The sequence below is a fragment of the Larimichthys crocea genome, chromosome VII, assembly GCF_000972845.2.
Source record: "Larimichthys crocea isolate SSNF chromosome VII, L_crocea_2.0, whole genome shotgun sequence".
In the NCBI taxonomy this organism is placed as follows: Eukaryota; Metazoa; Chordata; class Actinopteri; family Sciaenidae; genus Larimichthys; species Larimichthys crocea.
Genome location: NC_040017.1, coordinates 4,648,117 through 4,659,308, shown reverse-complemented (window position 1 = coordinate 4,659,308; position 11,192 = coordinate 4,648,117). Strand labels below are relative to the sequence as shown.

Genomic DNA, 11,192 nt, shown 5'->3' with positions numbered 1-11,192 from the left:
AACCGTCTTTTAAATGTGACACTTGTGGAAAGGATTGTAAATATAAGTCAGTACTTCTGAACCACATGAGAGTACACACAGGTGAGAAGCCGTACCTTTGCAAGACCTGCGGGAAAAGATTTAGTAGAATTGATTCATTGAAAATACATCAAAGAGTTCACACAGGTGAGAAGCCGTATATTTGCACATGTGGGAAAGCTTTCACACACAGTCGTACCTTGAATGCCCACATTAGAAATGTCCACAATAATGAGAGTCCGTACCTTTGCAAGATCTGTGGGAAAAGATTTAGTAGAATTGATTCATTGAAAATGCATCAGAGAGTTCACAATAAAGAGAAGCCGTATATTTGCAAGACCTGTGGGAAAAGATTTAGTAGAATTGATTCATTGAAAGTACATCAAAGAGTTCACACAGGTGAGAAGCCGTATATTTGCAAGATCTGTGGGAAAAGATTCAGTTTAGTAACAACATTGAAAAAGCATCAAAGAGTTCACACAGGTGAGAAGCCGTATATTTGTACAACATGTGGGAAAGCTTTTGCACAGGGATCTAATTTGAACGCCCACATTAGATTCGTCCACAATAATGAGAAGCCATGTCTTTGTAAGATCTGTGGGAGAAGATTCAGTGAAGAGTCAACATTGAAAAAGCATCAGAAAGTTCACACAGCTGGGACGCGATATATTTGTACAACATGTGGGAAAGCTTTCGCACGGGGATCTGATTTGAACAAACACATTAGATTCGTCCACAATAAAGAGAAGCCCTACCTTTGCAAGATCTGTGGGAAAAGATTCAGTAGAGCGTCAGCCTTGAAAAAGCATCAGAGAATCCACAATGGTGAGAAGTCATACGCCTGCAACGTGTGAGAAAAGGTTCGCTGTTCTGACACACTTGAAAAAACATGCAGCAACACACACAGGTAAGGGGCCATACACTGCAACATGTGTAAGAAAACATACTGCGCCACATCTGACTTGAAAGAGCACATCAAAATCCATGCAGGTTAATAGCTGTTAACTCACAAATCATGTGACCTTACAGTCCATGAGAGGAGCCAACACTGGTGAGAGACCTTTGCAATGTTTGTTCGTCGTCAGAACTGAAGAACTCACTGACTGTATTGTATGACCATATCAGAAGTCCTATTGTATATCAATGTTCTTTATTTTTGCTGTTTTATACTGTTCACTACTTCACTGTGCCTGATTTATAGCTGAATTAGCAAATTGAATTATCAGAATATGTGAAATGTCATTAATACATAATATGTATGTTTGTATATATACACACAGACACACTGAACTAAATGTTTACAAAGTGTAAATGTTGTGTACTTTTTGGAGTACTGTTAATATACAGCTCTGTGATCAACACTTAATAACCACGGCGACCCCCAACCCCCTGGAGCCAGCTAACATATCCCCGGATTGAAGCGAATATCCGCGAGGGAACTGGGTAGACCCTCTCTTTGCCGGAGGTGCAGAACGCAATCAAGTCTATGCAAAGCATGAAGTCTCCTGGTCCAGACGGCTTTACAGCCGAGTTTTTTTAAAACATATTCAATGCTATTAGCACCCATCCTTGTGAGAATGTTCAATGATTCCTTTACCGATGGTAGACTACCAGCGACCCTATATGAGGCCTCTATCTCAGTGCTTTTGAAGAAAGACAAAGACCCTACCTCCTGTGGAAGCTACAGACCTGTCTCACTTCTAAACATAGATTATAAGATCCTGGCTAAGGTCCTTGCACTACGTCTCCAAAGTGTGATGGCATCAATAACTTCACTGGACCAGACAGGCTTTACATTGGGGCGATATCCATTCTTTAACACCAGAAGGCTGTTAAACATCATACACTCACCCGCATCAAACACTCCTGAAATCATAGTCTCACTAGATGCAGAGAAAGCCTTCGACCGGTGGAATGGGGATTTCTGTTTTCATTTGGAGAAATTCGGCTTTGATTATAACTTTATTTCCTGGGTTAAACTCCTCTATGTGACCCCCTCGGCCTCTGTAAATACCAACGGTGTCCACTCAGCACACTTCCCCTTAAACGTGGGACCAGGCAGGGATGCCCGCTTTCACCTCTATTGTCAACATAGCCATCGAACCATTAGCCATTGGCTTAGGAACCAAAATGAATTGGAAGGTATTTCGCGTTTTGGTCTAGTTCACAAATCTCTTTATATGGCTGACGACCTTATCTTATTTATCTCAAACCCCAACCTCCTCTCTTCCCCCATCTTGTCAACTCTAGATCAGTATGGCCGCCTATCAGGGTATAAATTGAACATTCAGAAAAGCGAGCTATTTTTTGTAAATATTAGCGAGATCCTTCCCACACTCCACTTTCCCTTTTAAAATAGCAGAAGAGGTTTCAAATATCTGGGGGTGTTCATCACCAACTCCTTCAAGGAACTTTTTCAGAAGAATTTTCAGCCGCTATTAGATAAATGCAGTCAGACTTGTCCAGATGGGCTGCCTTACCCCTGTCCCTAGCAGGCCGAGTTAATCTCATTAAGATGGTTATTCTCCCAGAATTTCTGTATCTTTTCAACACATCCCAATTTGTCTTAATAAATCCTTTTTCACAACCTAGACCAACAACTTAGCTTTTATTTGGCAGAATAACCAGCCCGTATCAAGAAAAACATCCTTCAACTCCCAAATCTGAAGGGGGACTAGCATTGCCACATTTCCGCCACTATTTTTGGGCCTGCATATTAATAAACTTACTTATTGGTCCAGGTGAGGGTGTAGGCACCTGCCCACCCGGGCTCATACTGAGATATTATCTCCTCCTCCCACACTCACGATCTGCTCACAGCTCCCTATGAGTGCCCGTAATGTTTCATTGAACCGGTCGCACCAAACAATAAAATCCAGTTCAGGAAACAGCATGGCTTGCACAGGGCCTCGACCCTCGCCCCAGTTTTGAACAATCATGCATCTCCCTTCCCACTCGACCCCACGTTTCGCATATGGTCTGATAAGGGTCTTAGAACACTTAATGCCTGTATGAAGGGGTGTTTTTACATCTTTGCATCCATGTCAGAAAATACAACTTACCTAATAGTCACTTCTCCGGTACCTTCAAATGAGACACTTTATTCAAAGCAGTTCCGCATTCCAAAATCGCCCCCCTGAAGCCGAAATAGACAATTATTATCTCTTGACTCCGACAGAAGTGACTGATATCTGTCATTTATAACAAATTGCGCTTCTGAGCCCAACCCCCACCGTATCGGTTAAAATGCATGGGAAAAGGACCTGAGCGTAGGACAGTAACTGGGTCCAGTGGAGAGACATTAAAGCTGTCCATTCTTCGTCGATTTGCGCTAGGCACGGTCTTTACAGTGGAAGGTGCTTCACAGGCTCATCTCACTATGCCAAATTAGCAAGTATATCCGGTCCAAGTGATTGCCGGTAACCGCTGCAAACAGTCCCAGCCGACCAGTGTACATATGTTTTGGACGTCCCGAGGCTGACAACTCTGGTCCATGTCATTCCAAACTCTCTACAGGCCCTAAACACAATTTAGAACCGAATCCCCATGACTGCCATTTCTGGTCTCACTCGGTCTAAAAATCTTCCCGTTTCTATACGACATGTTATCGCTTTCACACCCTCTAGCCAAGACGGGCTTCTCCTGAAGTGGAGGCACGTTTTCCCCACCGACCCACAGCAGTTGGTACGGGATATTTTACAATGTTTAAAGTTTAGACGAAGTTGAGGTTCTTGCAGAAGGGCTCTCTGACGCTTTTCAGAATACTTGGGGCCCGCTGCTGGTTAATTAGTAACAAGTCCTCAATGGCACTCCTGTGATGCTGAGGATGCCTCTTAACAAGTTGGAAGAGAGAGTACCCCCCCCCCCCCCCTTCTTCTCTCTTTTTTTTTCCCCCCCATCTATCTATTCTGTCCTCCTTTCGTCTTTCTTTCTTAAATCCTACTGTACTATGTGATGGTTTTTTTGTGTGTTTGATGTGATATGTCATGTAACTTACCACCTATTGTGACTACTCCTGATATGGGTTGTTGGGAGGGACAGGGGGTCCGGGTAGGGTTTTCTTTTTGTCTGATCTTTTCTTTCTTCTTTTTGTCATTCACTCAAACAAGTCACCATGGTCGATCATGTGGAACTGTTGTATTCTTTTGTATTGACTGCAAAAACTCAATAAAGAGATTTGGAAAAAAAATAATAAATAAATAAAACAGGAAAGACAAGACATGGGAGAACAGAACAAACAAACCCAGCTGACTTCACCAGTGTGACAGACAGAAGGCAGCTCTGCCTTGTGAATAAGTACTATATTACTTTTTCAACATTAACCTTCCTTGTGTACCTCTTTCCAGATTGTCTTCACTATAACTCCCAACTCCGACTGAGGTCTCAAGCTTCAGTGTGAGGTCAAACCAGAGGCCAACTGCACTAAACACTCACAGACCCAAAACTCTCTCTGAAGATGCCGTCCGTGTAAGTAATCATCAACACTAGATCCATGTTACAGCAATGACAGAAGAATACTGAAAATCGAAAAAAATGATACTTTGTATCAACCAGCCGGACTTAGTCACTTTCTGTGGATGGGAAATGTTTTCAACTTTGCAGTAAATACTCAGCTCAAACATATCTTCACTGTAGACAAAGCCTTTCTGATGGCTCATATTAAAAGTGTTTCTCCATTTCTCCAACCAGTAGAACTCAAGAACGCGTAACATCACATTTTTATGGTTGAATTTCAGATATAGTGGGAAGGAGACCAGCACAAACAGGTGATCCTGGACATCAAAATGCTTTCTGATTTGTCCCAGACCAGAGTCTTTGAAGAGGGTGAGTTATTACAGTAACTTCATCCTAATGGAAATGGAATATTTACCTCTGTTGTTTGACGACCCAGCTGATTCTTGTTGCTTCACAGCTCAAAGGCCCTGCTGGTGGATCGCGTGAACAAAAGGAAGATCATGTCCCCCGTGTACCTACAGGGGTGAGAGGATTCACATTGAGGAACATCAGATGATGCTCTCTTGGTTTCTTACTTTAAGAATTGTCATAGCACTTATTGTTGCACTACGCTTTCTATCGCACTGTACCTTGATTGTTTTCTTCTCTGTAAGTCGCCTTTGGAGAAAGCACCTGCTAAATGACTAAATGCAAACGAAATATAGTTTCGACAGGTTCAAAAGAAGTTGGAAATCAAAGTATAGCAAACATAATATTGTTACTCCTTCGTACCTCCTGTCCATGACAACACGAATATTTGGTCTGTGGATGAAAGAGCTTTCGCTGTTTTGTTTGTTCAGTCTAGTTGTTTATTCTCTTTTTTTCCATCCAGGGGACCAGGCTGAGACAGAGTACATCACCCTTGTTCTGCAGGAATCTCTCATAAATGCTGCTGCTTTATTACAGGAACATTCCTTTACAAAATTGAGTTACATAACAAAAAGTTTTTACATATTTTCTCCAATCATGTAAGATGAAGCCACCTTAAACATGCTAAATCAAACTAATTCTTGGATGTGCTATGTGATTTTATTATTACTCCAGCTGAAAACTATATATATCTTCAAAGAAGATGCAGAATACAAACAGAAATATATTGTAAATCATTAATGCCATGCTTTGGAGAGAACTATTCAAAACATTTTTTTTTTTACAACTTTATCTTCTCACTCTTTTATATGTTTCCTTCAGCTGTTGTTTGACATCTTGCGGAACATGGAAAACTTGGACAAGAATTTAAAAAAGAAAGTTTTGTGGTTTTACAAAAATGTTGATCACGTATGTGTTCATTAGATCAGGCGAATAGTGTTTAAGATTGTTGTATAACAATATTGTCAGTGTAATATCTCATCAGGTGATGATTCGTTTGAAACGGACACAATAAAATAATTCATAAGTGAGAGTTAATAATACTGTCGGCTGGACTCAAAGGAGGACTCAGATGCAGAGATTTCACCTATAGATGGGACTTTATTTTAGGAATTATCCAATGAGCGAACAAAAAGACTATGAAAATTACTCTAAAGAAACTATTCAGAATAACTCTAAAAACCCAAAAACCACTCCGAGAGGGAAAAACGTAAAGCAAGAGGAAAAAGGTAACAAAAAAAAAAAAATCACTCCACAGGGGAGGACAAAAAGCTAACCGCTATCTAATGAACAGAAATCAGGTCACCTAATTCTATGAAATTTAACAACAAAAAATCACTCATGTGGAGGCAAAACAACACACCAAGTTACGTGCAAGGGAAGGAAGATCAAGGTCTGTGGAAATGACGGGCTGGGGTGGAACGAAAGAACGAAATACTCTAGCACAAGACAAGGGAGACGCAGACAAGATAACACAGGGTAATGTGGAACAGGTGGAAACAAATCAGGGCGGGAAGACAATCAGACCGGTGACACATGAGGAAGGGCAAGTGACCTGAACGAGAGGAGAGTTATCTTTCAAAATTAAAACAGGAATGACAAGACAGGACAAAAACCCACCTTGACCCCACTGTGTGACAGTACCCTCCCTAGGGCCGACTCCTGACGGCCCAGGCAACTCAGGATGATCTCGGTAGAAATCTTGAATCAAGAAGGGTCAGCTATGTAGCTCTGTGGAATCCATTGTCTCTCCTCTGGCCCATATCCCTCCCAATCCACTAAAAACTGTTTTCCCCCGGCCTCTGTTGCGTACAGCATAACAGTTTTCCGACTTTATAAAGTGGTACTCCATCGACTGCTTCCAGTGTGGCGGGGGCTTGGTGGCCGGGACCATGGGGCTAGCCTTAGTGGGCTTAACCTGACTCACGTGGAATGTGGGGTGGACACGGAGTGACCTGGGCAAACAGAGACGAATGGCAGCTGGACTGATGACTTTGGGAGATGGGAAAAGGACCACGAACCTGGCGCCAGCTTCTTTAAAGGGGACCTTGAGGTGAAGATCTCTAGCTGACAACCACACTCTCTGACCAGGCCGATCGCGGGTGGCAGGGCGGCATTACGGTCGGCGGCCCTTTTGACTCTGTCCCCTGACGGATGAGTACTTGATGGGCGGCGGCCCAGAGGCGGTGGCAGCGACGAAGCACAGCGTGGGCGGAGGGGACAGACACTTACGGCTCGGTGTCAGCGAACACAGGAGGCTGGTAGCCATAGGCAAACTTGAAGGGGGAGAAGCTGTGGCAGAGGTGGGCAGTGAGTTGTGGGCAAAATTCCACCCAGATCGGTGGGTGCTCCATGGAAGCCGGGTTTCTGAGACACAGGCAACGGAGGGCCGGTCTCCAGCTGTTGGTTAAGACGGTATGGCCGTTGGCCTCCGGGTGTAACCGGTCAGGACCGTGGTGTTACCTTTCGAATCGGGAGCCCCGTGACCAAAGTCCATAGATATGTCTGACCACGGTCGGAAGGGATGGGCAGAGGTTGCAGAGTCCCATGCTGACCTGGAGGATGTCTTGTTGTGAGCGCAGACCGAACAGCCTCGATGTACTCCCGGACTCCCGACTCCATGGATGGCCACCGAACCGTTGGGAGAATGGCGAACATGGTTCTTCGGACTCCCGGATGGCAAGTGAGCAGCGGGGTGTGAGCCCAATGAATCACCTGTGGGCGCAGAGCAACTGGGACAACAAACGAATGCTCAGGGCACCCATTAGGTTCACCTCTTGTTCTATCGGCCAAGTGACCACTCCAAACCACACGGGTCAGTGGGAGGATGGGTTCTGGTTCTTGGCGACAGGCTCAGGTTCAGAAGATGCGAGACAGGGCGTCTGGTTTGACATTCCGGGACCCTGGCCTGTGGGACAATGTAGAAAAAACTGTTAAAAACAATGCCCACCTGGCCTGCCGTGGAATTTAGTCTCTTGGCCCGCTTGAGTACTCCAGGTTCTTGTGATCGTCCACACAATGAACGGATGCTGTGCCCCCTCCAGCCAGTGTCTCCACTTCCAAGGCGATCTTGACCGCCAGCAGCTCCAGTTGCCGACATCATAGTTTGCGCTCCGCTTTAGACAACCGCCGTGACAATAATGCGCGGGATGCATTTTACCACCTGCTCCGATCGCTGAGAGAGACCGCCCGACCCTTCGTGGAGGCGTCTACCTCGACCACGAACTGTCGCTGAGGGTCTGGCAGGTTGAGGATGGGGGCTGAGGTAAAGCGACGCTTGAGGGTCCTGGAAGGCTTGTCTCGCCTCTGGTGCAGTGGAACGCACCTGAGAAGAGGTAAGAGCATGGAGTGGGGCATCTATTGCGCTAAAACCTTTGATGAACCGCCTGTAAAAATTAGCAAAACCAAGGAACTGCTGAACCCCTTTTGCGGCTATCAGGTGTGGGCCACTCGGTGGCAGCGCTAATTTTAGTGGGTCCATCTGCACTCTCAGGGAGCTACAATGAAGCCCAGGAAGGAGACGGTGTCGGATGGAATTCACTTTTTCTGCTTGACGTAGAGATTGTTCTCCAAAAAACTTTTTAATACTCTGGTTACATGTCTCGTGTGTGTCCAGGTCAGGGGAGTAAATGAGAATGTCTCAATGTACACAAAACAAAAGGTCGAGGAAGTCCCTAAGTACGCAGTAATCATTCCTTGGAAAACTGCAGGCGCGTTGGTAATCCGAAAGGCATGACCAGGTATTCATAATGACCGCTTGGGTATAAACCCTGTTTTCCACTCATCTCCCCTTATTCTAACCAGATGGTATGCATTGCGAAGGTTCTAGCTTGGTGAACACCTTGGCCTGCTGGGCTGTCAACACACGGAAGACATGAGAGGAAGTGGGTACCGATTCTTTATAGTAATGCATAAGAGAGAGGACTGTAGTCTATGCAAGGTCTCAGGACCCTGCTTCTTGCCCACAAGAAGCCGGCACCTGCTGGAGATGAAGGGCGGATCAACCCCCGCCCTCAATTGAGGTCTTGATGTACTCCCGCATGGCCTCCCTCTCAGGCCCAGAAACCGAATACAGGCGCCCTTGGGAATGGTGGAGCCTGGAATCAGTTCGAATGGCACAGTCATGGACGATGAGCCATGGCTTTAGTTTGCTAAATACCTCACGAAGGTGATGGTAGCAGGACGGCACGGAGCTCAGGTCTGGGTACTCTGAGTCTGGGGCAGAATTGAACAGGAGCAAGATGAGCCACAGTAACCTCCCTCCCCTGAGTGGGGATGTCCGAAGCAGTCATTAACACAGTCCCCGCCCCACCCCATCAATTTCCCCGTTCTCCAGTTTACATGCGGGTTGTGTGCGATACAGCACGGCTGTCCACAAATCAGGTATGGGGGTGGGTGATGACTTTTGAATAAATAAAAGCTTACTATGTCAGTTATGTGCAATTTGAGGGGTTTCAGAGACGTGATGTGATGGTTGAACAGTTTCTTTTCCTTGAGAGCTTGTGGCAATGGATTGGCTTCATTAAGAGATTCGGATTTGAGCCCAGCTCTCTGCTAAACCCAGTCATCAAACTCGCATCAGCCCCTGCAGTCCTATAAGGCTTTCAAGTTCTGTGGAGGTGTGGTGCATTACCTTGACGGTGGTTCGGGTACTAGGACAGGGACTTGACGCAGTGACTGATCACCACTGTGTGCCTCTTGGCTGAGCAGGCGGCGACGATGGTGCACCTAACTCCCCACAATAAAAGCATCGGCCCTCCTGCTGCGTCTCTGTCGCTCTTCATGCGTCAGCCGAGGCCTTCGCAGCGTATGGGCGCCTCTCACCATCCGTGGAGTGGACGACCCCCTACTGCTAGCGGTGAACGGCGGGGGGCCGGCCAGCCCCTGGTGCTTGGGTGCGTGTGTTGTGGTCGTCTCCGAAGGGGCAAAAGGCCGTTGCTGTCTGATTGGCGGACCCTGTTTCCGTCCGGATGGCGGAGCGCGATGAGAGAGTCCAATCTTGGGGTAGCTCCAAAGGAACAAGAAGGTCCTGCATGGGGGAAGCCAGCCCCCTTCAGGACACATCCATAGAAGGCTGTGGAGTTCACCCCTATCTGCCGCCAAGTGCGGAAGGGATGGCGTAGTCACAGGACAGTGTCCGCTGGCCTTGACTTAGTCCTGGCTCAGCTCCTAAGCTACCTTCCCCGGTCGGTCGGAACCGGTCAAAAGTCCTTAGGGTAGGGCTGCTTTAAAGTTTGAGGGAGCTTGCAGAGGGAGAGGGGAGGTCCCGAGGCCCACTCTGCTGAGGCCATGCTTTGGCTCGTCCGTCCAGATGGGACATCATTGACGCTATCTGTGGACCGGTCAGTGGGGAATGCATGGGGGGATTAGTTCGAAATGGAATGAACATCAATGAGAAATGTCTTACAAGTCCGAATTCCCCAGAGAATTTCTCTGGTTGGGCCAAAGTTGCTACAGACCAAAAGCAGGCACCATTGGGCGGGAGCCAGCAGGCAGCAAGCCGGGGATTCAGGAGGCTGTGGTCATCTGGCAAGCTGGGTCTGCAGACCCTGAAGTGGCCGAGACCAGACTTAACTGGGCGAAAGCATAGTCGACCGGACGTCCTCCTGCACGGAAGAGACGAGCCTTCTTGTCACTATCAGGATCGCAGCCAGCTGGTTGGCTCTGCTGAGTCCTCTGGCTCAGATTGTACTGTAGGCCTGGTGTATGGGGAATTTTAGAAAAACCCCTTACAATAAGGAGGATCGGATTCAAACGTCAGTCAACGTTTAAGGGTGAATTTAGGTTCTTGTTACAAGAGGAGACGTTTCAGAGTGCACAACTACAGGTTAAAAAAAAAATGGGGTTACGAGAAAAAGCTCCCTGAGGAGCTGTTAACAGTTGGTTCTTATACATTTTCCTGAAGAGTGGGCTGTCTCAACCCTGTAAATGTCAACAATCAATTTGCTATAAGGCATTTAGACAGCTTACTTCAACATATACCTGAGGAGTAGCCAGTATGTGCCCCAATCTGAATGTCATCTCTCTGACCTGTCCCTGACTCTGCTGTTCTCAAATCCCTCTATTTATACATTAACCTGAAAAACTTTACCTTTACCCCTGCCAGTCTGAGTAAAACTTCAAAAAGGGAGTGCCCTAGGACAAATAAAAATAGGAAGCAACATTGTATAGTTAAAACATCAACTAACTGTGTAACCCTAAATTTTATAACACCTGGACCCGAAAGGAGGACAGGATGCAGAGATTTAGATTCCACCACAAGGATGGGACTTTATTTAGGAATATCCAGACTGCGCGACACAAAAAGACTA

The 11,192-nt window shown here is 46.3% G+C and overlaps 2 protein-coding genes across 2 annotated transcripts in view; one reads left to right on the top strand and one right to left on the bottom strand.

The window, feature by feature from the left end:
- The window catches only part of LOC113746147 (pregnancy zone protein-like), a 41,786-nt gene that overhangs the window by 8,616 nt on the left and 21,978 nt on the right, over nt 1-11,192 (bottom strand). The gene's annotated exons all lie outside the window — the stretch shown is intronic.
- On the top strand, nt 7-1,000 carry LOC109139945 (zinc finger protein 345-like). Its single transcript, XM_027280783.1, has one exon. It carries the CDS (start codon nt 66-68, stop codon nt 870-872), a length of 807 nt encoding a protein of 268 aa, XP_027136584.1. The 5' UTR covers nt 7-65; the 3' UTR covers nt 873-1,000.

Excerpts from the sequence above, each read along its gene's own strand:
- LOC109139945 (XM_027280783.1), top strand. The coding sequence starts at position 66 with ATGAGAGTACACACAGGTGAGAAGCCGTACCTTTGCAAGACCTGCGGG.